The sequence below is a fragment of the Melitaea cinxia genome, chromosome 5 (assembly GCF_905220565.1).
Source record: "Melitaea cinxia chromosome 5, ilMelCinx1.1, whole genome shotgun sequence".
In the NCBI taxonomy this organism is placed as follows: Eukaryota; Metazoa; Arthropoda; class Insecta; order Lepidoptera; family Nymphalidae; genus Melitaea; species Melitaea cinxia.
In genome coordinates this window covers 4,233,592-4,260,744 of record NC_059398.1, presented here as the reverse complement: position 1 = coordinate 4,260,744, position 27,153 = coordinate 4,233,592, and the positions used below count along the sequence as shown (strand labels likewise).

At 31.5% G+C, this 27,153-nt stretch overlaps 1 protein-coding gene across 1 annotated transcript in view; it reads right to left on the bottom strand.

Annotated features, from left to right (window-relative positions):
• Window positions 1-27,153, bottom strand: part of LOC123653420 (mitogen-activated protein kinase ERK-A) — a 73,825-nt gene that overhangs the window by 18,580 nt on the left and 28,092 nt on the right. Inside the window, exons 2-5 of the mRNA XM_045589413.1 lie at window positions 14,443-14,569; window positions 11,647-11,757; window positions 9,756-9,890; window positions 1,041-1,157 (exon numbers count right to left, since the gene is read on the bottom strand). Coding sequence (XP_045445369.1) covers window positions 1,041-1,157; window positions 9,756-9,890; window positions 11,647-11,757; window positions 14,443-14,569 — 490 coding nt within the window. The remainder of the gene's footprint in view (window positions 1-1,040; window positions 1,158-9,755; window positions 9,891-11,646; window positions 11,758-14,442; window positions 14,570-27,153) is intronic.

Genomic DNA, 27,153 nt, shown 5'->3' with positions numbered 1-27,153 from the left:
ACTTCGCCCTTAAAAAGCTACGAAAAAAAGTTAAATAAAGTCCGAGGATCTCAAAACACGTAATTAAACTGTAACGAAGTCTTGTAGAAAACTTTTCCGTACCCGCCTATTTAAGTAGCCGTGGGCATGTTTCAAAAAACATTGACGCTAACTAAACCAACTAAGTTAAGAAAAGAAACCATTTAACACAATTAGTTGAAATTAAGGAAAAAACTTGCGACTATTTAAATGTTAGTTTGTTTAATTAAACGTAACACCACTCATTTATTTTCACATTTGATCATCTGATAGTTCTAGTATAAAATGTCCAAGATTTGATTGATTTCTTCTTTCAAGTTTTGATGTTATAATAAAAATACTTCATAAACATTTTGAATATCATATCAAAAATTGACCGCTCCAGCGGGGTTCGAACCCGCGTCTCCGACGTACCGTGTCGGCGCTCTAGACTATCTAGTCGGCTCTCTAGCTACTAGAGCGCCGACACGGTACGTCGGAGACGCGGGTTCGAACCCCGCTGGAGCGGTCAATTATTGATATGATATTCAAAATGTTTAGAATTCCTAATGTGGGTAACACAAAAATAAAATCTTAGATATTAAAAATACTTCATGTTTTTTTTTCTACTTTACTACATTTTCCTCGCAATTTTTGCTTCTTTAAAAATTATGGTCAACGTTTTGTTGAAACTGCATTGCTTTAATTTTCGCTTTATTTGGATAACGTAGCTTACAAATATAAAAGAACTATGAAAATTAATTATTTGACACTTTTTCCTTCACTACCGATGAATGTAGCATTACTCACATCAGTGTTTCTTAAATTACTTTGATGTACCACACATTTAAGAATAAATAAAAAACCCACCGTCTCTTAGATTTACGCATTTCTTTCTGGATAAAAGTATTTTAAGTCACCACCCAACAATTTTTTATTTAGTAGCCTCCAATTTAACCTAAAGTGTTAATCGCATCTTCAGATAGCTACAGCAACTTACAGGGCAACACAGCTTATTTTAAAAGTACGTATGTATTACTTACCTTGGAGTTAAGCATAATCTCGGGAGCCCGATACCAGCGCGTTGCAACGTACTCCGTCAAGAAACCTGTATGGTCGTGGTCGGGATCCGCTACTCGTGCGAGACCGAAGTCACATATCTGTACGAATAAAAACAATAATTAAGAATCATTATTGACCATTTACATACAAAATAAAAATATTTCTAACATAAAAGTAGCCTAAGTTACTCTTTAGTACATCAGCTATCTGCCAGTGAAAATCCCGTCAAAATCGGTCCAGCGGTTTCACAGATTAGCCGGAACAAACAGACAGACAGATAAATATTATAAAAAAAATGTCATTTTGGTATATGTACCATGTATACATCCATATGCATTTAGTATAAAAAGCGGTTATTTTAATATTAAAAACAGACTCCAATTTTATTTATTTGTATAGATTATAGATTAACTACGAATATTAAAAAATGTACTTATCAATAATAAATTGTTACTCGCAACATTTCCCGCTTGAACTTTTTTTACTGTGCAATTTACATTGTCATTTGTTCACAATAAAGGAAGCCTAAATTCCCCTTTACAATTTTAACTAACGACATTTACTAGTTTTAAACTCTACATTAATACATCAATATTTTAATCAAAACAAACAGACAGTTAAACAGATTTAAATAATGATAACAACAGATCAATATAATTCCCAACTAAAGCACTATAAGATATTGAAAATATTAATATACCTCATCGTTATGTCTTCTTTAGTAGATAGTGATCCACTTATAATAAAAACCAATTATATGTATACATAACTAGCTTAAGAACCATTTATACTACACGGTACTCGATAACAGTGACAGATGTAATACTTTAGTATTATATAGCTGTACTCCTATATATATGAGTATATACGTACAATAAGTAGATGAAAAAATAAATAATTATCTAATATATAAAATTCTTGTGTCGCGGTGTTTGTAGTTAAACTCCTCCGAAACGGCTTGACCGATTCTCATGAAATTTTGTATGCATATCGGGTAGGTCTGAGAATTTAACATCTATTTTGCATACCCCTAAGTTTAGGGGGGGGGGGGGGGGTTAGAGGGATTATAAAATATTATGAAATTTTGTGTGCATATTGGATAGGTCTGAAAATCGGCCAACATCTATTTTTCATTCCTCTAAGTTATAAGAAGGGGGGGATTACGAAGGTTAATAAAATATATGATAAAACAACGTTTGCGGGGTCAGCTAGTAAAAAAATAAATATCTAAAAAATACACACACGGTCGTCTGTTCCTAAAGTAAGCAACTTAATGCTTGAGTTATATATAACAGCCGACTAGGTATACCTACATTTTTTTTTTCGATAAACATACTTATAAATAATATATATATATATATATTACACCCGGACTCGGGGTGGGAATCGAACCCACAACCCTCGGAGCAGAAAGCAGGGTCACTACAAACTGTCAAAGCCAAGTCTCGTCAAAATGCAGATAATTTTACGCACATCTCACTGTAATGTTGGAAAACCAGTAAGTATAGCTTATCGAAATAAGCAAAAACGCTTTTTCTACGCTAAACACTTTATATAATTTAAAGCACTTATTCGTTGTTAACATACTTTTAAGGACGTATCACCGACATTCAGATGTTTCTAACTAAATAGACTTATTTACTTACATATGTTAAAGAAAATCTCTTTATTCGCCTATTGATGATTGGTAAATTACATCTCACTATATTTAGCTTAAGTTCTCTTTTGTTTTAACGCAATGCTTAAGACGATCACACTTAATATTATATACAGAGGGGAAAGCTTTGTTTTTGATGGATAAACTCAAAAACTACAAGACCGATTTTTAAAATCCTTACACCAAGAGAAGGCATCGTATTACAGAGTGACGTAGGCTATATTTTAAACCATTTACTTTTTACGAAGAATATTATATTAGGCTATTAAAAAGTATTTCATTACTACATATTCAATTATTATACAAAAGTTTTCTTGAAGATCAAGATACACTAACTAAAACACAAATGGAATTAGAAACAGTAAAAACATTTAGATATAAATTATCATCTTCACAATAGGTAATTTATGTTCTGCTATTAAAATAAAATTGAAATCAAAATTGATATTCGATTTATTCAAATATTAAATTATAAGAAGGCCTCAAAGTAATAAAGGCATTTAATTTTTCTTGGTTTAGTAAGATGATTTTCGAACATTAGGCAGATTCCGCTTACCAAGACGAAACGGCGATATTAAACTAACGAGCTCAATCAACACAGCGGGATAGGCGTTTAGCGTTTTCGTTATTGTAACAAGTTAGTGCTAACAGCAATTCGTTAGGATCTTGTGAATATTTGAATCTCTTTGCTAATAAATGGCCTACAATCTTGTGTAATATCGATAATTTTAAGATAAAATTTAATAAGATAATGGGATGCTTATAAAATATTTTACCAAAATTATTCCTTAATTTTTTTAATTGACGAACATTTGAATTTGGTGAAGTTTTGCCTTTAGTCCTAATGATTACAAACATTAACGTAGTTAAATGAATTTCATAATAATTAATTAATGGTTTTATATTATATTAATACTAGCATCCCGCCCCGGTTTCGCATGGTTTTTCACAAATATTTCAAAAAAAGCCCTCATTTTTTTTTGAAAATATAATATAGCCCATATCGCCCGCGGATAATGTAGCTTCCCAACAGTGAAAGAATGAAACGATTGAAATGAAGAAGATTGTAAATGTGAATTTGCATAAATTTATTTCATTTTTATGTAAAAACTTTTCACCCTCTTTCAGATCTCTTCGAGATCTAATTTCTAAAAACTAAACTACATAACTTAAATTGACAGTAACGCTCTCAAAGCTTAGATTAGCATTTATTTATACATAATTAATAAGTACTAGTTGGTAAATGTGTTGGCTCCAAAAAAGAAACTTAAATTAAATACGCGTTGGGAGTTATAAAGGATATATAACTTAACTAGCTGTGCCCGAGACTTCGTCCGCGTGGAATTTAAAAAGTTATGGTTCACTTCGCAGAGATATAAAATAAATAAATTTCTAAAATAAAAGTAGCTTAAGTTACTCCTTACTACATCAGCTATCTGCCAATGAAAGTCCCGTCAAAATCGGTTCAGCCGTGTCAGAGATTAACCGGAAAAAACAGACAAAAAGACAGACAGACAAAATTGTAAAAAATGATATTTTTTTTATGTACCGTGTATACATCCATATGCATTTAGTATAAAGCGGTTATTTTAATATTACAAACAGACACTCTAATTTTATTTATTTGTATAGATGACGTATAAATAATACATAAAAAATATTTTTTTAAAAAACAACTTAAAAATATACTCTTGCAAATAAAATGATATTTTAATTTATGCCACTAATGGACTATTAATGAAGCATTGCTAGCAATTAAATCTGAAGTAACGAGTGAGTGAAAAATAAAACGACAAAATTACTTAACACGCCTTTTAAAATGATCTAAACAAATTAGTAATAAAACAGATAGTAAACTGTTATAAATACATAACATACTGAGTCGAAATGTGCTTATTACAGACTTGTTTTGTTACACACAAAATTTTTAATATAACATAATTTGTTTCCAATTTCAAGTATTTATTTTAAATGTTAGAATAATTTTTTTATTACAATCTTGTTTCGAGTCCGTGTTTTTTTTTTTATTAATAAATCAATCTTACCTTTTCTACCTAACTTTTATAAAAAGAACGAAAGCATTTTATTCAGTCTACTTGATAAAAGTGCATCAAAAAACTTTTCTTTAGAGCCCATTAAGATCTACATCTTTTATACAAAGTTTTGATTTATTGTATAGTTCTGCTATCACGGAAAATTCTCTTCGACCGCATTAACGAAATAAAACTTGTTTTTATCGTTGAAATAGACACTGCCCGTTGATTTTTCTTGCGTGGGTTTCGATTTATCTAAAAAGAAAGTGGTGTTCATTTTAAGTAGTCAAATAGTTCTATCTCATTTTTATACGTATAAACCTATCTAAAAGAGTAAGCAAATAATATACGTTATTTATTAATTGATTACCGCTCCTCATAAAAATCTTTCTAAAACGAAAGGATCACAATTACGTTCCCAATTTAAACAGCTATAAAGAGCAAAGAAATAAAATCGAATAATAAATATCCTCCTCACTCTCACTCCTCACTCAAGTAAGAAATTCTACTCTTAGCAATTTAATATCTTATAATGAGTACTTTTGTTAGCGGATCGTTAACTATCAATGGTTAGGAGTTACGAGACTGACATAATGTTTAGATACGACAAAATATTAATCTTTTTGGAGAATTCATAGCGCATAATATTTCATTTAAGTAGTAAATGTATTTTAAATATTTATTATTTAACTTTCATTGAATAGAGAACTTAAAAGCTACGAGGTGCCTTTATCCACTTGCTTATTCTATACAACGCGTTATCTTCTGAGTTCTTTAATATTTAATTTTACTAAAAAATTAGAACCGAAAGCGTAATAGAGATGAGAGCAAATAATTCATATATACCGTCTATTTCAAATGTAAATAGATGATTTAACATACATAGATATTAGGGTTGTGTAATGAAATATTCCCTACCGTTGTCTCAGGATAAATATGTAAATTAATTATAGTCATAGATGAAGTAAAAAAAAGTAGATAATGCGCGGCCTTTGTTGTTAGTGAAGCCACAAAACTCGGCTCCTTCAAGTAAACACACGCGCTCACGCACACATATGCGTCAAACTACGCTCATTTTCGTTAGTATCTCACGAGGCCTCGTACAGTAACTTTTCCTATAAAATGCCGTTCTTTTGTAATTAAATGGTGCAAAAACAATACCAAAGTGAACAAAAAGTCTGAAGAAATATCGTTTCACACATAAATACATACAAAACTTTATATTTTTTGTTATTCCAAAATAATGTTGAGGTTATTCGGAACTTATAATTTCTATGCCCCGAAATGACGTATCGAGGGAGTGTTACTAGTAATTTTTATTTCCATTAGCCCAAAATGCGGGTAAGTAAATTGTAGGCAATCACAGAAAAATAAGTAGAAAGTGGACATCATTATTGTGTTTTTTTTTATCGTGTGATTTTATGTTTCACCTAAATTGAAGTCAATATGAATTTTTAACTCGTTTTTGTCTGTTTAAATTTGTGAATTAACTACTCATATTTTACTACTAAATATCATCTTTTTTCATGCCTTTCTACATCTTTCTTCGTATGTATCCCTTTTTGTAACATTTCTTTGTAGTGTACAATAAAGAATATTTATTATTATTATTATTATCATGATTTTAGGTTTCCAACGAATATTTTAATAGGAGATAGATAGAATAGGTAGCTGCTGTGCGACTGAGCTGAAATGAACTACAACGACAGCCATCCTCATCTAGTGTGGTGTGTTCAAACCATTTTGATAAAGTAGTAGTAGTAGTAGTAATGTACGGTACAAACGTGGACTTCGCAGAGTACCATCACGTATATACTACTACTTACTACTAGGTATTTTAATGTTGATTTTTTTTTTGTTCTAGGACCTACCGGATGAGTCTGAAATTAGTCGTTAACCAAGATTCAATCTTTGATACACCTAGAAAACATAAACTAAGAGAAAAGTTAAAAAAACAGGAACTTTATTTAAAAAAAAAATGTAAAAAAATTAAATCATTACAGCAAAGAGTTAGACGTCTTTAAAACAGGAACTTGCCCTTCAGAGGAATCATCAATTACTTAAAAACGCAATTTTCATTGACACAGATTTATATAATTCATTAAATCAAAACATGGCTGCATTAGATTTATTTAACAATTTGAAGCAAAAAAGGAGTAAATATATTTAAAACTATAAACAGATTTTTATTTTCGCATACCCATTTTACCTATATTAAATTAATTGTGTTTAATCCCATTTAATAAAATTTTCAGGGACTTTTTAAAAAGTGTCAACACTTCACTCACTCACACATATTTAAAAAAGTGGCTTCACTTTTTTGTTCTAAGTGCGTTATCTATTCTTTTTACTTGATCTATGATTATAGTTCGCTTATACTATATGCTTGATATTATACCACCGTATACAATATGAAGTTTCTTCATAATGACTCATAATAATTGTGTTTGCAGGCAAAGGAAAAAACCGACTTCAATTATATCGACAAGTAATATAGATAAACGCGTACAACGTAGGTCGACGAAAAATTAGTCAAGTAAATACGCATTATCAAAGATTACTCCAAAAGTTGTAATCAGATCTTGATGAAATTTAAATGTGACCTCATGATAAACATCGGCTTTCGATTAAATTAAAAATAATCAAAATCGGTACACCCAGTAAAAAGTTATGCGGATTTTCGAGATTCCCTCGATTTCTCTGGGATTATATCATCAGATACTGGTTTCCTTATCATGGCACCACACCAGAGATATCTCCTTTCCAACAAAAAAAGAATTATCCAAATCGGTTCATAAACGACGAAGTTATCACCGAACATACATAAAAAAATATATATTACGGTCGAATTGAGTAACCTCCTCCTTTTTTGAAGTCGGTTAAAAAACTACCTCGAACCTCCTTAAAACGAACTCATTTTAAACACTAAAAAACGATTTAAAACTGGCTTAAAAATAGTCATATTTTTCATTAAAATTTTATGTTTTTTTATAATTATTATCTTACAGAACCTTTTCTGTTAAAATATATTATTTCTTGATTATTATCTATAATGAAAATGTCAAAAAATGCATATTTTATAGAAATTGAGAAATAGAAATCCTTATTACTAATCGACAACAGCCCTTTCAGGAGCGTTTAAGTTTTCTTCAATTTTTTTTTTTTTTACATTTATGTAGAGGTAATTTTTTTTTTTGTAAACGAATATATTTTATTTAAAAAAAAATCTTTACAATAGATGCAAACTTTCTTTAGTAATCTACAAAGAACCTATGCCGCTCGTCTTCATCCCCTTGGAAATTTAATTGTTTCGTGAGCCTCTACGTGGCAAAGTAAAACAATTATCCAAACTACATGTTTCTAACTCCTCTAAAATCGGCTTTAGGAACCATATTAAATCAATCTAATACGGGCACTACTATTTATTACTATTTCCACCCAACTTTACAAGTGTAGTAGTTACTTAATTTCTTATAATCTGTAATATCTTAAAAAAAATTCTTTAAGTGAGAGTAATGATTGCTTGTAAATATTTTTAAAAGATAAATTATTTAGCCATTAAATGCTCCAGATTACTTTAAACGTCTAAGGCAACTTAAATATCATACAGAATAACACTTCTTAATTAAAAAAAGCTTTGCAAACAATTTAAATGTTTTAAATTGTTATTAAAAATTTTAACAAACAATATTATTGAAATACTATTATTATTGTATTATTGAAATATGTACTAAGCTATAAAATTACTATGAGACAAATTATTAAATATATAGATTATATTACATAGTATAAAAAAATATATCATTACATAGTGAAAGTCTATTGTTTCAATATTTTTTGTCTCTAGACACTTAGTTATTTTTCTCTTACATTTCAGTTAATATTAGCATTTGTTTCACGATTTGGTTGTGAAAGCGTTGATTAATGAAGTTATTATTTTATTTTTAATTATATAAAATATATCCCAAAAATGGTCTAAGAACAATTTATTTTATCCAGTATTTGCAGTTACTTTACTTATAATAATGTATAATATATTAAATAAAACATTACATTTTAATGTAATTTAATATTTAGGGTAGGAAATAGGAACAAAGTTATGCTAATTAACTCACTAGAAATACAAATTAATGAAATGTGAAAGTTTCTTCAGATTGTATTTATGAATAATTTGAATAATATGCAAAACGTTGTTTTTATAATAAAAGTCTACAGCGGTTATTATATTCATAGAATCATGAATAACTAACTATGAAATAACAAATCAAGCGAGGCTTATAAAAAACTAATTTGACGTATATCATATTATACTTATACTAGTTGACCCCGCAAACGTTGTTTTGCCATATATGTTATTAACCCCCTTAACCCCCCCGCCCCCCGTAACTTAGAGGTAGCAATACTTATACTAAATATACACATGCTATCTATATATTAAAACGTGAAGCAAAAGCTTTGTACCCCTTTTTACGAACATTGCGCGGACGGAGGAATATGAAATTTCGCACACTTAAAGTTTATATAGACAAGGAGTACAGAACGTTGATTTTTTTTTAAATTATGTATGAAAAATACATTAAATCGATAAAAAAAAAAACATAACACATACTACCATCTATTTGACACATGCAGACATATATGTCTCTCTTTTGTTTATTATTATAGAAGTAGCCTTTGACAGCAGAACCCTAATAATGTCCAAACTTAATATATAATAATAATTTAAATTAATTATGGTCGAATATCGACCACTAGGCGACCACAACTTTGTTTCAAATATTTAATGCATTTCATTTTACTACGTAGATTAGTTTCGTAGGACACAATAAAATACTACATACAACTAGAAAGACGTAAGGTTTTATCGAGCTGATTCAGTATACGTTTCGCCTTAACACAATCATTTTTCTTTCCAAACTAAGCGTCATGTTCTACACAAATATGACAATGGAACCCAGCGGAACCATTACTCTTCCCGTCATTGAATTATTGCTTGGAAAGTTTACCTTCAAATCGCAAGTGGTGTTCAGCAGGAGGTTGCTAGGTTTGAGGTCCCGGTGCAGAACGTTCGCCGAGTGGATGTACTTAAGACCTCGGAGGATTTGGTACAGGAAGTAGCAGATATGATCGTTACTTAATTTCTGGAACAAAATTTATTTTATAATAAACCGTACTAAAAACATTTCTTAGTAAAAGTTTAGACTACAATATTTATATGTAAAAATGAAACGCCGAATTGTATGTACGCGCGCGATATCTTAGAAACTGCACCAAATTGATAAGCTCTTTTCCTGTTCGTTATGAGATTTGTATAAATAAAAATTAAAAAATTATAGACAACTAGCTGTGCCCGCGATTTCATCCGCGTGAAATTTAACAAAAAGTTATTGTTCCATTCGAAGTTATAAAATAAATAAATTACTAAAATAAAAGTAGCTTAAGTTCCTCCTTATTACATCAGCTGTCTAACAGAGGGTCCCGTCAAAATCGGTCCAGCCGTTTCAGATATTAGACAGAACAAACAGACAAACAGACCGACAGACAGACAATAATTGTAAAAAAACCTTATTGTTGTATTTGTACCGACACTCCAATTTTATTTATTTGTATAGGAGTAGATATTGTATAGATTAAATATAACAATAGAATGTAACAGAGCGAATCAGAACGGAATAAAACAGAATAGTAGAGTAGAGTAGAGTAGAGTCGAGTCGAACAAACAGACAGACTGACCGACAAAAATTAATAAAAAATAATGGCTGGTTTTGCACCATAAACGCTGCTGCCCGTCTTCGGCCTGTGTATTTCAAAGCCAGCAGTCGGATGGTTATCCCGGCATCGGTCGGCTTTTTCAGTTCCAAGGTGGTAGTGGAACTTTGTCTTCCCTTAGTCACCTCTTACGACACTCACGGGAAGAGAGGGGTGGCTATATTCTTTACTGTCGTAACCACACAGCAGATACTTTACCCGTTAATAGTGCCTTGCAACAAATTTTCTTGACAAGAAAAAATGTCAGCCTAAGATTTTTTGTCACAATTGTTTTCGCGGTCTAAGTTACAGCTTAAGATAAACTCAATTAAATAAAGAATGGAAAAGAAAAATAACTCAATAATAATTTGACAAGAAATTCTTTTTAAGGAAAGTATTATAAAAACTTTTTGTTATCATATCATATCATAGTCGCGTAAAATATTCATTCTAAAAAAGAAACATAAATTTCATTTCCCTAAAAACAAATACATCAGTAGCTTCGTAATAAACTGGCTAAAATAAAAAATAAGACAATATTTGAAACATTTTTGCGCTTTAACTAAAGCAGCTATTACGAATCTTTCATATTACGAGTACACGTATTTTAGCATAATATGCATTGATTGTAAATTATTTTTAATATCCGAACAAAACAGGTTTTTTGGCCGGAGCCGAAACCGAAATTTCGGGCTCGGTCTCAGGTCACAATGCCTCACGAGGACAATGGACAATGCAACACTGAAGCATTTGCAGTTAAGCATTTATTAGCACATACATACAATAAAACAACTTTCAATTTGATTGTGATACCATAAAGTTCTTGTTTACAATATTATTAAGATTATGATCTTATTATTAAGATTATGATCTTATTATTAAGATTATGATCTTATTATTAAAATAATATTTATTTCTTCAGACCTAAGCCGTCGTTGTGAGGACGGATAAATTAGCCAGTCGATGCATGACATTCTACTAACAGATTTTTGTCGGGCCGAAACTGAAACTTCCCAGGAGCCCTGGCTACCTTATTCACTATAGAAACACAACGCTAGTTGAGAGCAGTATTATTTGGCTGTGTTCTTTTTGCCTCTATCTGTATCCACACAGACATTATCTTCAAACAGCTATGTATTTTTAACTTACTTGTGTTTTTAATAATTTGTAAAGGTCCGTCTCCATTAAGCATTGAACGATATAGACATCTTTCATTTGGTCGATTGTTTCTGCTCTTAAAATGTCTCTTATGTCGATAATCTGTAACAAATTAAACACGTTAAAAATAGTATAAACAGTCAATTCATGTACCTACTACAAATATTACAATTAAAAAAAATCAAAAAAAAAATGATGCCGATATAGAAATAGGCATTCTAGACTTCTCAAAAAGTCTCGTAAATTTAAAAGTATAAAATTTTTAATTCCGAAAAAAATATATATAGCATTTTTTTAACGATCAATTATACAAACGTACATTCACACATACAACATAGTCTACTAGGTCACGTCTCCTAAACATTCCTATTTCATTTCCCAAGGGTTGAGTCGGTTTGTTTTCAATTACTTAATCTAACGTGATATAAATTTTTTATTTTTTTATTTTTCAATGAAATAATAATTACAAATGAACACTGGTACGAAACATGTTACACACACACGTTGCGAAATTCTCGCACCTCCTAACGTGTAAAGAATAAACTTTATATGATATGTAATTTATAACACGGAAAATACGTTGTCTTCAAGAAATGTTTTAGTATTATCACGCTATATGTTCTAATATAGAGGATAGTAGTATCTATATAAAATATTACTAACGATTTATCCTACTTTTGTGGGAATAACTTCAAACAATGTATGATTTACGACTAAACCTATTTTTTCTTTTCATAGTAGTTACATCTATAAAAAGATAAGAAATGTTATGAAAATACAATTCACGCCTACACAACAGTTATTTAAGGCCTATGTCATCGTCTCCTGATAAAGCTCTCTGACGTATTAAGGCATCCCACAAATGAAAGTTTATGATATATTTTCCTTTTTTGCCACCTTACTTTTTCTGACAAATATCTGTTTGCAACTGTAATCAGCCTAACTTAAAGGTCTGTTTTACTTTTTTTACACTGTCGCGACGCCATCTATCGGTATCCAGTAAAACTACTTCGGTTCGGACTGTCGATCAAATGATGTTACGCGTTCAGATCCACTATAATGTAGTGAGCTATAGTATCCACTAGAAGGCAGTAGCAGTTTATTTTTATAAATAATTTTAAGATCATTGTTTTAATCCAGCCTTTCCCAAAGTGGGCGATAACGCTCCCTTGTGGGCGCTGCAGTACTAAAGTACGAAAAAAAAAATGGTGGCGTTGTGTAGAGCTTGGGGGCGATTTGTCATTTAATCTATAAGGACTCTAGACTACGACTTGTGAATATCAACTAATATTAATTAAAAGATTGCTCAAAGGAGGCACTATACAATAATTTATTCTCTAAGTGGGCAGTAGACAAAATAAGTTTGGGAACCCCTGTTTTAATCGAAAGCTGATGCTTGTTATGCTTTTTGAGTAATCTTTGATAACGCGGATTTACTTGACTATTTTGTGTCTACTTACGTTGTATTACTTATCGATGTAATTAAAGACGGTTTTTTTTCGTTTGCGAGCAAACACAATTATTGCTTATAAAGTGTATCATCAGTAATTAATGTCCGAAATAGACCCTATGATAAACCAGTAAATTTTAATTTAATGCTAAACTGGCAACAATTAAGCTTCCGTACAGTTACTACAATATTGAATCAAATAGTTTGGTCGTAAATATCAAATATATATATATATATATATATATATATATATATATATATATATATATATATATATATATATATATTAGCTTATTTACCGTTAAGAGTTTCGTACTTTTGGCATCAAATAGTAAAAATACCAGTTCCCTTTTCATCCATCATTATAAAATTTCTCATCTATATTATTTATTTTTTAATACACACTTTAAAAGTACCAATATAAAAGAAACATACAATATACAAAAATAACAGAGTGCAGAGATGGTTTTGTCACTATTGGTGATTACTTACAGACAAACCAAGTCTATAAAGAAAACATTGGTAGTATGTATATTAGCCTAAGAGTCTGAGCTGTCTGTATGCTTAGATCTTTAAAACTGCGCAACAGATTTTGATGCGGTTTTCTTTAGTAAATAGAGTTATTCCAGAGGAAGGTTTATATGTATAATACATGCATAATATAGTTGAGGAACACTGATAGTTTTTGCACCCGTGCGAAGCCGGGACGGGTCGCTAGAGTAATATAAAACAAAATCTGTGTTTTGCATTAGCCTAAGAAGATTTTGAGTTACGCGCTTGACAGTTTATGGTCTTACATTCAAAAGGAACATTGATAAACTTGAAGCACTGCAGATTAGATTTTTTAAAACTACTTGTTAACAAAAGCTAATTAATTGAGACTATTCTAAATTATTTTAAATTAGTAACATTCTACCGGCTAGTTTAAAATATCAATATATATTGACCATAAATAACAATAATTGTCAAAAGGTTGTCGCTGGTAAATCACAAAAACAGTACCCGATTGGTGCCCGAAGTTAAATTCCTAAGGTAAAGAACTACGTAGGTGATAGAACATTAAAAAACGAATACCAAACTTGCTGAACGGCCTACCTAAGGATATCCGACAGGAAATCAATACAAGTATATTTAAGTATAAATACGCGATACCCGCAGATACCGTCCTCATTTTGTTAGATTTAAGCCTATATCTAACTTAAAATTTATAATGTATGGATGACTTATAATGGACTGATTCCGCAGTCAAACTGATTAAACAGTTGTGCGGAACCTTGTTGTATGCTTTATGATTTCATTGTTTACTCTAGTAAATAAATTTAAAAAAAAGTACTTACATTCTCATGTTTAAATCGAGTTAGAATTTTTATTTCTCTTAACGTTCGCTGGCAGTACGTCTGATGTTCGAAGGGCGATATTTTCTTAATGGCAACTTTAGATAATTTCTCGGTGTCGTACGCGGACCTGTGGAAAACAAACAAAATTCAGACTAAGACAAGCACAAATATAAAAATTATAAAATACCTAAGCCTCGTATTACAGTAATATCTCCATTCATGAGTTCTTAGTATGTTTAACAGCCTATACAGAATATACAGTATAATATGAATGATTTCTAATTCAAACAATCTTTCAGAATTCGGACCTGTATAAAACTTTTCAGTTTAATTAGAATAATTCATCTTTTGAGTTTATTTTAATATAGATAATACTGTGACTACTGAGTGTCGCCCGTTATACAAGAATATCATTTCAAAGTATTATAAACAGTGGATATAAAATACTGGATTAATATTTGAGCTTTTACTGAAATTAACTAGTCTTGTAAATGTACGACTGCTTAGGGTTTCTGTTCTTTGAATATAATACCAGGCGGAATAGTTATTTATGATACAAAATCTTACGTAGGTACGTAGGGGAGCGAGGGGCTTGTTGTAACAGGGGTAAGTAGTAACAGGCTCTTTTCACTAGGATCTTAAACTTTATCAACGCATTTCTTTGACTCGATTTAACCTAAAAACCGCGCTGCATCATGTTGCCATAGCCAGTGTCCCACCAGCCGGCGCAGTGAGCGGAATTGTGCATGCGCATCATTTTTGCCAGGTAATATGAAATTGTACTGTCGTAAACTTTTGGTTTGCATTATTAATATCGACTAATTTCAGACTTTCTATATCTTATTTACATTCAAATTTATCTATCTTTTATAATGTGTAACAGTTTTTAAGGTTGCTAAATTGTTTAAATAGTTATGTTGATAAATGTTAAAAATCATACCATGGGGTTAGTTGTAACAAAATTCCAGGCTTGTTATGACGTAGATACCTACTTTTTTTTCCTTTCTTCTAGAATGAGGGTGTATAAAAGAAGTGTACGAGTTAGCGGCAGCTGAAGTTTTAGAAAAAAAATTCAGTATTCGGAAAGCTAGTCAGACTTTCGGTTTATGTCACGTCTCTCTTTATAGATACATATTGTCTGGTATGTGGTGAAGCTTACACAGATTCAAATAAAAAAGATTGGGTAGAGTGTATCATTTGTAAGATGTGGGCACATGTAGGATGTGTTACAGAAGACACTATTTCTTTTATTTGTATTAATTGTTGCTCAGATGAAGACTGAATTTAATTATAATGAAACCTACCAAATTTTGTTTCTTATATAAGTACAATACTTTGTTAGATAGATATTAGAAAGAGATAATTACGAAGCATACCTTACATATAAATAATTCAATTACTTACTGTGATATAAAAGTGCAATGATGATTATAAGTAGTGTTTAAGTACATAAAACAGTTAATTATTTAATTTTTAGGCGCTGATTACTTAAAAGTCTATTTGAGTTGGTTTTTGATAAGAATTACACAATACCTACTTTAAAAAGTTGTCAATTTTGTTAAAAATAAACAAAGAATAAATGATTACAGGTATTAGTGTCGTTTTTTTTGTCGTTACTACTTGCCCCGTTAGATGTTACAACTTACCTCGTGCTTGGGGCAAGTCACCAAGCACACCGCACTTCTTCTAGAAAATAATTGATTATAAAATAATGAATAATAGTTATGGTATTATTTTTACTTTATTGGGTAGAGGAAGAGTTACAGCATCCATCCATCTTTATTTAGTAGCAATATAATCATTAGATTTCAAGATATATTAGTTTTCATGAAAAATGTTACAACAAGCCCCTCGCTCCCCTACACGCTACACACTGTGCTTCGGAAAGCACGTGAAGCCGTCGATCCCGGTTTTTATCAAGGATCTAATAATCTTTACTTATAGTCAACTTGCATTGTGGTGGATTAGGCTCCAACGTTTCTTCTATATTGAGAAGAGACATTTGCCCAACAGTGGGATATTGGACATTGGCCGACTGATTTAGTTCAGTATATAATATATTTGAAAGCAGTAGTAACAAAGTGAAACGTAAATAAACACGTTCCGCATTATATGTATAAATGCAGTTAACAATAACAAATTGAACAACAGTCATGCCGTAATTAGTTTCACGAATAATGAATATCAATAAAATGAATACAGAAACAATACAACTTTCAAATGAAAATCTAATAATTTTGTTATTTTACATAAATCGAAGGATAATGTCGTTGTTTACGTATGTAATTGTGTTTGAACCGTTACATTACCCGTCGAAATATGAATGTCGCATGATTAACTCGATCTGTGTTTACTCGGTCCTCTGTCTGTTCGTTAAGCTTTTATTTATTTTTGCTCTCGGGTCTTGATTGTTTGTCGACCGTAAACAAGTGTCATTGATTCCATATCCTTTAATTAAAATTTATACTACCGTGAAAAAGGACTCGTTTCTGTTAAAAAATGACAGCCGAAACCCCAATTTAAAAAGTTATTTTTGTTATAAATCTTCGTTAAATAAGACTGTTGCTAGGTGATTGCAGCAGATGAACATATTTATTACTTTCTGCTTTAAAATAAAATTATGTTATAAATTTAAATAAACAATTTTTTTTTATAAAAAATCCAATACGGGTAACGAATAGTGATGCGAATTTTTGCAAAACTCTTAGTGTTAGAATATAATACTAAATACTATTCAAATGAGTATCATAAACACTCAAGTATTTTTTTTCTAATCTTATTTGGGTAAACAAACAGTACTAAAATAGGTATAACATACAGAGTATAAAAACAAGGAGTAGGTACTTAAGGTATCACTAACACCAACCAAGGATTACATAGTATACGCATACGGATAATTATTAATATAAATAAGTAAATAAAGCAAACGAAAAATTCCTAACAGCATTTTCCCGTTAAATCTCAATTCAGATTTTCTCAGCGGAAAATGACTCGGCTCTCTTCCACTCCTGCCAACAGCGAAAGCTTTTAAACGCTGAGTTAGCAATTTACACCAAAATATTAAATATTTATTATAAGTTTGTCAGTGGTATTTCAAGCTCTTCAATCTATAATTAACTTTTAAATTGAAATTAATAATTCTAAACGTTAAAAATAAACGAAGCATTTAAAATTAATTTGAAAACTTATTCGAATTATCGTACTAATTGAAGTCTTTACAAAACAAATGAAAAAAAAACCTTTCGTTTAAAGAAAATAAATTTTAATAATAATTTTAACCAATTATTATATTAATTATTTATTAAAACGACTTAAATATTAATATAACTTTTTTAATTAAATAAAATACACAGACATCATTTCAATACTATTAATAACACTATAGTGTTGAGATTATACTTAAATGTTGAGACTTTATTCTTGATAAAATTATTATAGAAAAAATTAAAAATACGATATCTTACTTGTTTGCTTCTAAGTAGATAATATCAAAGTGCTCGTTGAACTAAAAAAAAAAACTACAAGCAATTTATACGATATATACGTGCCAAGTTATTGTAAAGGATATACGTTTCCAGAATATATATGAATAATATAATTAGGTAAACGCGTCGAAGCGTAGATTTACGATTCAGTACTCGTTAGGCTAATGCCGATATTTTATGATCGTACCAATAAGATTATGTAAAGACACTTAGAATTATAATATACGACTTGAATATACGTACATTACTTATTCGGGTTCAGAAAATTGATTCTCATCGATGTCACTTCTTGTTTATAGCACAGCCACGCTCCTTAATCAATTATATATATATATATATATATATATATATATATGTATATAGTTAGTGTGCTGTGTTCAAACTAACCAGTTGAAGATAATAGTTGACTTATTTAAATTTAAATTAGCTCCTAACTATAAAAAAGAGCACAAAAAAAAATACAAAGCGAAAAGCGCTTAAAAAACATGAGTGTAATATTAATATGCAATGAACTTTCAACATGAAGGTAATATATTCAAAGCATACGCAAAAAATATGTTTATCTACGAATAAAACATGTTCTGAAATAACGTTATTAATATTTTATTCCTATTTCCATAATAGAGTATATTTTTATCCTTATTTTGAAAGAGGCAGTAGCAGGTTCGATGTATGCTTTTGAAAAATAACATAACATAACATAACAATACACTTTATTGTACACCAAAACAGAAATAATACATATCAGATTAATTTCAACAAAGTATCATAAGGTACAAACGGCGGCCTAATCGCTGAAAAGCGATCTCTTCCAAGCAACCTAGGGGCAGGTCGAAGAGATGATATTATGTCGATGTAGGTGTACAAATTGTTAAAAACAAAAATGTTAGATCATATGTATGTTTGTCCCGGTTTATAACGTTGTGTTCAACCTTGTATAAATAAATAAATTAAATTAACGTATCGGTATATGTAACCAAACATACATATACTTCCAAGGATAAATTTTCATTGAGAAACGATTTGAACTTAAAGTTTGCGTTGCCGTTGCGGTTACGTGGTCGGCCACTATCACAAATTTATACTTTAAACTTGAAAGCTCATTGAACTCACGATCCTTAAGAAAACAACGCATAGCAATCACTGAAATCTTGTAAAATACATTTTTCAACAAGCCATAAACTAATTTTGAAAATATTATTTTCTCATGGTGAGGAAATACAACACTTCACACTTCGATAAAAGATTTTATCCTACACTTAAGTGTAGTAAATTTTTATTTTATTATTATCCTTCCTTCGATACTTTTACCTTTTCAAACAATATATAATACAAATATCTATATGTATACATATACATGGCTAAAATAGAAAAAGAAATTCAAATAATAATGAATAATGTATTCCAACGTAACGCATTACATTAAGCCAAAATTCACGCAGTCCAAGCTTTAACTCTTTTTTTTTTTTTTTTTTTTTTTACGTGGGGAAAATCCATCATGGATACCCTCCAGCGCGGGGGCGCCAGAGGGTTATGTCAGACTCCTACTGACTAAAAACCACCACGTGTTAGCAGTCATCCGCCTGGGTGGGGCGAGAGGGGTCGCGCTAGCATTCGCCACCTCGCCTCAGCGGTAGGCCCGGACAAAGCTTCCGGGCCCCGGAATGATGGTGGGGTGGCCTCGCTCACAACAAGGCCACCCCTAGACGTATGGGGTCGTGTCGTCCGGCCGGCCGAAGTCCCCCGACTATCGGCCGCCGACCCCACTATTACGAGGGGGGGAGGAGGTGGGCAAACCGCCTTCTCCTTGCCCCCGTACGTCTGCGCCGGAGTGGGCCAGCAGAGGCGTCTTCCTCTCTGGCCCGCTCCGCGGTCTCCTTCTGCGTCATTACCTCTTCGCAGAAGGAGACCACCGCCTGCCACGATCTCTCGCTGTCAAGCATGGCCTTTACGACACTCGGCAGCGAGAGATCCCGTCCGATAACCGCTGAAAGCGTGCGCCGCTGCGGTTCCCAAGTGGCGCACTTTAACTCTTATTTCAACCCTTTCATATTAAAATATCTAGAGATCCGTCCTTTATGGGTGTTTACACAATAGTGAGAATTTATGGTTTTTTTTTATACAGTTGGTATATAGGTCGGCAAACAAAGGTCCGGCTCACCTGATGGTAAGCGATAACCGTAACTTATAGACGCCTGCAACACCAAAAGTATCTTAACATCATTGCCGACAACTTCCACTACCTCCAATCCCCCTAACGAACTCTGGTCACCTTACCCATCACAGGAACACAACATCGACAAGTAATACAACGTTGGTACACGAAAAATTAGTCAAGTAAATACGCGTTATCAAAGATTATTCAAAAAGTAGTCATCAGATATCGATCAAATTTAAATGGGACCACATAACTCATCAAAATCGGTACATCCAGTTAAAAGTTATACGGTATAATACAACGTAAAAACGCATTATTAGATATAACTCAAAAAGTACTTCTTAGATCTCAATTAAATTTAAACGGGACCATATGACACGCACCACCTTTCAATCAAAAAAAAAAAAATCTTCAAAATCGGTCCACCCAGTCAAAAGTTCTGAGGTAACATACCTACATAAAAAAACACAATCGAATTGAGAACCTTCTCTTCTCTTTTTGGAAATCGGTTAAAAAGGGATATTATATCATAGATCATGGTCATAGATATATCTTGTTAGAGCTACAAATGAGTTTTCGGAATGATATCGGTAACGCGATATTTTGTAGACATTTATCTTTCTTTCCCTATGGTAACGGACCAAGATATATACGGTCGAATTGAGTAACCTCTTCCTTTTTTGGTCGGTTAAAAAGCCGACCGATGGCAGGATAACAATTCAACTGCTGGCTTTGAAATACACAGGCCGAAGACGGGCAGCAGCGTCTTCGGTGCGACAAAGCCAGCCCTGCGTTCACCAGCCCGCCTGCCCAACGTGGTGACTATGCAACACACATGAGTTCACGCCACTGCAAATAGGCTGAAATGATATATATATATATATATGATATATTTATATTTATATATATTTATGTATTTTCGGGGATAACTTTGTCATTTATGAACCGATTTTGATAATTCTTTTTTTTAATATGTATATAATATATACCTTACATAAATAGTGACCATAATATAACAAAACATAACAGCCTGACGAACGTTTATAATAATAATTGATTAATTTCAAACTACAGCAAATCATATTTGTCTCTTTTTAACCGACTTCCAAAAAAGGAGGAGGTTCTCAATTCGAAAGGGAATATCCCTAGTTTGGTACCGTGATAAGGAAACCAGGATCTGATGATGGAATCCCAGAGAAATCGAAGGAAACTCTCGAAAATCCATAATAACTTTTTACTGGGTGTACCGATTTTGATAATTTTTAATTTAATCGAAAGCTGATGTTTATCATGTGGTCACATATAAATTTTATCGAGATCCGATAACTACTTTTTGAGTAATCATTGATAACGCGTAATTGCTTCGACTATTTTTTCGTCGATCTACGTTGTATTACTTGTCGATGTAATTGAAGTCGGTTTTTTTTTCGTTTGCGAGCAAACACAATTATGTATTAAATACGTACTGTTGTTTGCGTAAACAACTACTCTGGTGTACTGGTGCGTGTAGTCGCCTAAAACACCAAGGGGTTGAGGGTTCGATTCCCGTTTGGAATGGATATTTGTATTTGTACAAAAATTTCTTTCTAGTTTGGACATCTTCTTTGTTGGTCTCCCCACCATGCCTCGGAGAGAACATTAAGCCCGGTTGTTATCATAAATAACTGATTTCGATCATTACTTACATAGTAGGAATATAACCGCCAACCCGCACTGGAGCAGCATGATGGATTAAGCTCTAAGACTACTAAAACATGGAGAAAAGAGGCCTATGCCCAACAGTGTGATCCTTCAGGCTGAATCATATCGTTATTTGCCTTGCTATCTCCGCGTCATTAAATCTGGTGCCACCAACCAAGTACGAAATTTCTTATTTTTATGATTTTGAAACTGTTCCATTTTTTTCTGACTAGCAATGTTTTGTTAATTTGTTTTAAGATGTTTGTAACATATCTTGTTGTCTCTTACTTTAGTACATATTAATAACATACATAAAATCACACCGAGAGTAAGCTATTTTTACTAGCTGTGATTATCGGTTTTGCTCACACCCCGATCGCATTCCAATATAAAAAAAGAGCTTTATGTTATTCTAGGTCTTCAGCTTTCAACATGCAAAATCTTCTTTTATAAGTTAATTTCTATAGGCTAAACATAATTAAGTTTTACGAGAGTTAAGGGTCTTTCGTAAGGATATATATACCCTGCTATGCCCTATCTCAGTTGTCAGACAAAGTCAGTCGACCATTTTATAATACATATTTATAAAATGTTATCACCGTTGGGACAGGCTTAATTTACACGTGTTAATTCTCAATTGCAGCCACGTTCACGTAAAACGTACATACTTGAAAAGAGATTGACGGCTAAAATATCAAAATTATTCTTGTACTTTTTTTTGCGGTGTAAATATATAAAAACAACTTCTCTGCAATAATTTGTAATCATTAGTTAATTTTAAAAATTGTTCTAGACTTTAATGTGCGTTCTGTAATGCCAACGTTATCAAATATTTTTGACAATTATAAACGATTAAAATCTATTAACCAACTTCACGATTTGTGGTTAAGTATAAGTTATTGCCAAAAAAATATTGTTGAAGATTTTGCCACTAGGGATAACGCATAAATAAAAATAAAACAATATTATATAAAAAAAGTAAAAAAAAAGTAAAAATCTGTTACTGAAATGACTTGATGACAATAAAGGACACAACATAAAAATATATATATATATATATATATATATATATATATATATATATATATATATAAAGATATCCACGAAATATCTGAATGTTAATTTAAAGAAAAACATTTGAACTGTACAGAGGCGTGAATTAATTATTTGTATATAAAAGGTTTTTTTTTATGACGGTACCCGAAACGAAATATGAAAACGAAGATAATGTAATTTATATCAAATATGGAACTGTCCTTTTTCCAAATTTTCTGTGCAATGGAGATGAGGATGTAAGCCAAACAGGAATGTAAATGTGCATTTTATATAAATTATAAATGTGACCATCTGTTGAAAACTTCTTGGTTATTCAGTACATGGCCTTTATTACTTATTCCTAAAACGAAAAATTTACCAACTACGGACTTCTTATACGTTTTTTAAAAGTATGTGTAAGTACTTTTCGACTTTTTTCTCGATTCAATTAATTCAGAACGAATTGGAAAAAGAGAACAAAAACGGAAGATTTATTATGAAGATTATTATTATGAAGTTGAGAACCTTAAAATTTCCAACAAATATTATCTTTAAAAAAAAAACCATCTGATAAGAGTCATTCAGAAAGAGCTGAAAATTTTCCGATAATACGAATGCCTTAAATTGTTACATTTAACCCGAATATCGATCAAATACGAAATTCCTTTTTAATGCAAAAAAAAGGAAACGCTTTATGATTATCTAGCCTGGTTAAATTAAAGACCAGGTCTAGGTTATAGTGTGCTTACCTAGCAAATGTCTATTTGTTTCTCATCCTGTATGAAAGGAAATATCGCTAATAGACATTTATATACTAGGGTATGTGTGAGTCAAGGTGAAGAAGCACCTTATAGTGTTAGTAAATACGAATTGACAAAAACTTGCATCTTAATAGTGTTAAACTTAATTAAATTAAAGAAATTTTATTCGATATACTTCCTAGTTCCTTAGTACCATTAGCTCTATTTGTATCTCATTTCTTACTGACTATCGACTAGATAAAAGATACCGGGTTGTAGTAGAGTATTGAATAACTGAGGAGGAAAAGTATTGCATAAAATAGTGACCTAAGAAACATCAGCAATATGGGTCAATAGGTTAGAGGAAATCGAAAATAACTGAAGAACCACATAAAACGTACATCAAATAAGGCATCCAGAATCAGATATCAAGTTACACAAGTCAACGGATAATTATTATATAGGAGTTTGCTAAAAAGGCAGTCGTGCCTTTAATTTTGTGGAAAACAATTTTATATAAACCTATAATGAAATAATAACAAAATCACGGCTCCTTCAAGTCATTCGATTAGTCGTCTTGTAAAACATTCTTTAAATATCAAACGAAGTGTTGAAGTTTGTGAAGTAATCCTATTTAGGGAGTCGAGTGACACAAAACTTGAGGAAAGTGGAAAATGATATTAAAAGCAAATTCAATTTACAATATAGGCGATAGAATCTTGTGATCAATATTTATAACTTTTGAGATTTAGAAGAATTTCATCGTTACAGGGATTTTAGACATTATCAAATGCAGACAAACTATTTTTTTTTGTCTCTTTTATATTTTATTAACAAACTTAACGAGCTTAGCGATTTTACCCACGTTTACCGACCTTGTTTTCGTGGATCGTAACACAATGCCTAAAACAATCTGCTTTAACTAATTATAAGAGGTTATAGTACTCTAAGAGGAGATTCAAAAATTCTCACGGACATTTCAGGTAAATCAGCGCGATCAAAGATTATCAAATAAATGACGAGCTTTTGTTTCATCACCTCTTAAACTTGTCTTCATAATCCCTACTTATATTATAAATGTGAATGTAAGTTTGTTTGTTACGCTTTCACGCGAAAACTACTTAACCGATCATCATGAAACTTTGTACACATATTCTTGGAGATATTAGAAGTAACAATGGATACTTTTTATTAACAAAAAAAAATCGCGGAGCGAAGACGCGGGTAAAAGCTAGTATTAATATAGATATAAATTTTCTATAAAACCCTTTTTTTGTTTTCCAACCTTCGATTAAGGTAGAAGTTCATAAGGTAATTATGATTCAAAAAGGAACTTTGAAAACTACGTCAAAGCTTACAAAGTCATGACATTAAACTTCAAATAGACGTTCACTATTTTGAGGTAAAGTGCAATTTAAAAATATCCCGAACAGAATTCGTTAGGGCCGGTATTACGACCTAGTTTCATGAAAACCTTATTAAAAGTCAACTAAAATTTAATGGACGCCGATGAAAACAATTTCGGCGGCACTTAAATCCGCCTTTTTCTACTAGAAATTAAAAGAACCACAAACATAAGAAATAGATATTTCATGTAGTTTTAGGTTAAATAAAGTAGTCCTTAATTTCGAATAATATATATATATATATATATATATATATATATAATGTCGAATTGAGTAACCTTCTCCTTTTTGAAGTCGGTTAAAAAATATGAATATATTTTGCATACTGTATATAAATATAATTAAATAACGCCTCACACTCATCGCTCCCCAATAGGATTTACTCCCTGTGTCCCTTACACTGTGTCCGAAAACGCACATAACACAAGCACAATTGTGAGATTAATTTACGATGGTTTAAATAGATCAATAGAACTCGTACGTCATTTAGGCTCAATAGGCTAACAAATCGACACTTATCATCAATATGTTATTCTATCTATTTTATTGATATAATAGGCCTAGTCCGCCGTCGACTGGTTTTAGTTACATTTTATTAACCGGAAAACTATGGTATAGTTTATATAAAAGTAAAGTATTATGTCGGGGAAAAAGTTTCTTCGCATTTTATATAGAAATTAAGATTTTACCAAATGTATTCACAATAACTAAACCTAATATATGTGCCATTTTGTTCGATAATTTTCCGCTATCTCGTAGATAGTGGCAGGATTCTGTTGCTGTAGAAATTTTGGGACTTCTCATTAGAAATCCACGATAAGTAGTTTTGACAGTCCACTCTTGACGTTAATTTTACACTACCTAAATAATTAGTAACAGATCCAAACAGTTAGAGATGTACGGGTGCAAGATCGGGGCTATATGGTGTATAGACTACCCAGTCACTCTCTTTTCAATCAATCTTTGTTGATTGGCTAAAGACGTAGTCAGGCGTTGTGTTGGGCGGCGATAAAAGCTTATAATAAATCCTACCATACACACAACATTACCTTAGTGTGTGTCAATCCGAGTTTCGCGATAGTCTGTGCAGCTTGACCGATCTTTGACTACGATCTCTTTCATAAATTCTTATCATAGGTGATCCATTTCACCAGTCAATCTCTTCAAAAATGGTTCGATATAAGAGAATCGCAAATGAGTACACGGTCCATTAGGTTTTTTTCAATCAGTTCATATGGCACATGTATATCGAGTTTTTGTATAGCCAGCCTTTTTCAAATGGGTCAAAACTGTTTTATGGTAAATTCTCAGATCTTAGGCTATATCGTAACTTATCAAATTTCGCTCTAACTCCACTTTTTCAAAAATGTCATCACGTTTATTCGTAACTGAGCGAACCAGAGCGAAATGTATCTTTGACATCAAAATTTCCTGACTAAAAACGTTTAAACCAATTTTGTGCTACCCTTACTGATACTGCATTAGGTCCATAAACGTGACAAATTTTTTTCGCAACAAGAGTCGCATTTTCCTCTATTGTAAAGTTAAACTCAAAATGTACCAATTTTTTTTCGTTGGATTCACCCATTTTGGGGGGCAGAAAAACAAATGAAAACTGACGGGAACCTTTTTACTTTTTAATTTTAATTTCAAAATGTCACCTTTTCATGGTATCAAAATCAGCCAGTTACAAACAATACAACCAAAAATATTTTATAAAAGTAGCTTATAAGTTGCACTTTTTACTAGACAATATAAACACTCTTTCCCCGACCTATTATTTACAATATAAACTAAGTCTTTTTAAGAGCATACACATATTATGTACTCGTAATAGCTAGTCATTTTTGTTAGATAATGCCAAACTACAATATGCAAATGCCAATCTCATAGTTTCGCAATTTGAGATGGCCGTTTAGCGTTTACTCGAATTGCTATCTAAAGGTGTTTCGAATCAAATGCAATTAATCTGAAAACGGGTCGCTTTGAGGGCTTCTCTCTTGTACTCGTATATACATAGCTATTGCATTCAGGACAACAGATACAGTTAAGTTTATTTTTTTTTATTTTACTATTATTCCTCGTTAGAATAAATCCAATGTTTATTGGATATAGGTATATAAAAACAGAACATCAAAGACCAAGTTCTAGAAACGTTATGCTACTAGGCAGCAATAGTAGGCAGTATTCCAATCAATAACTCGACT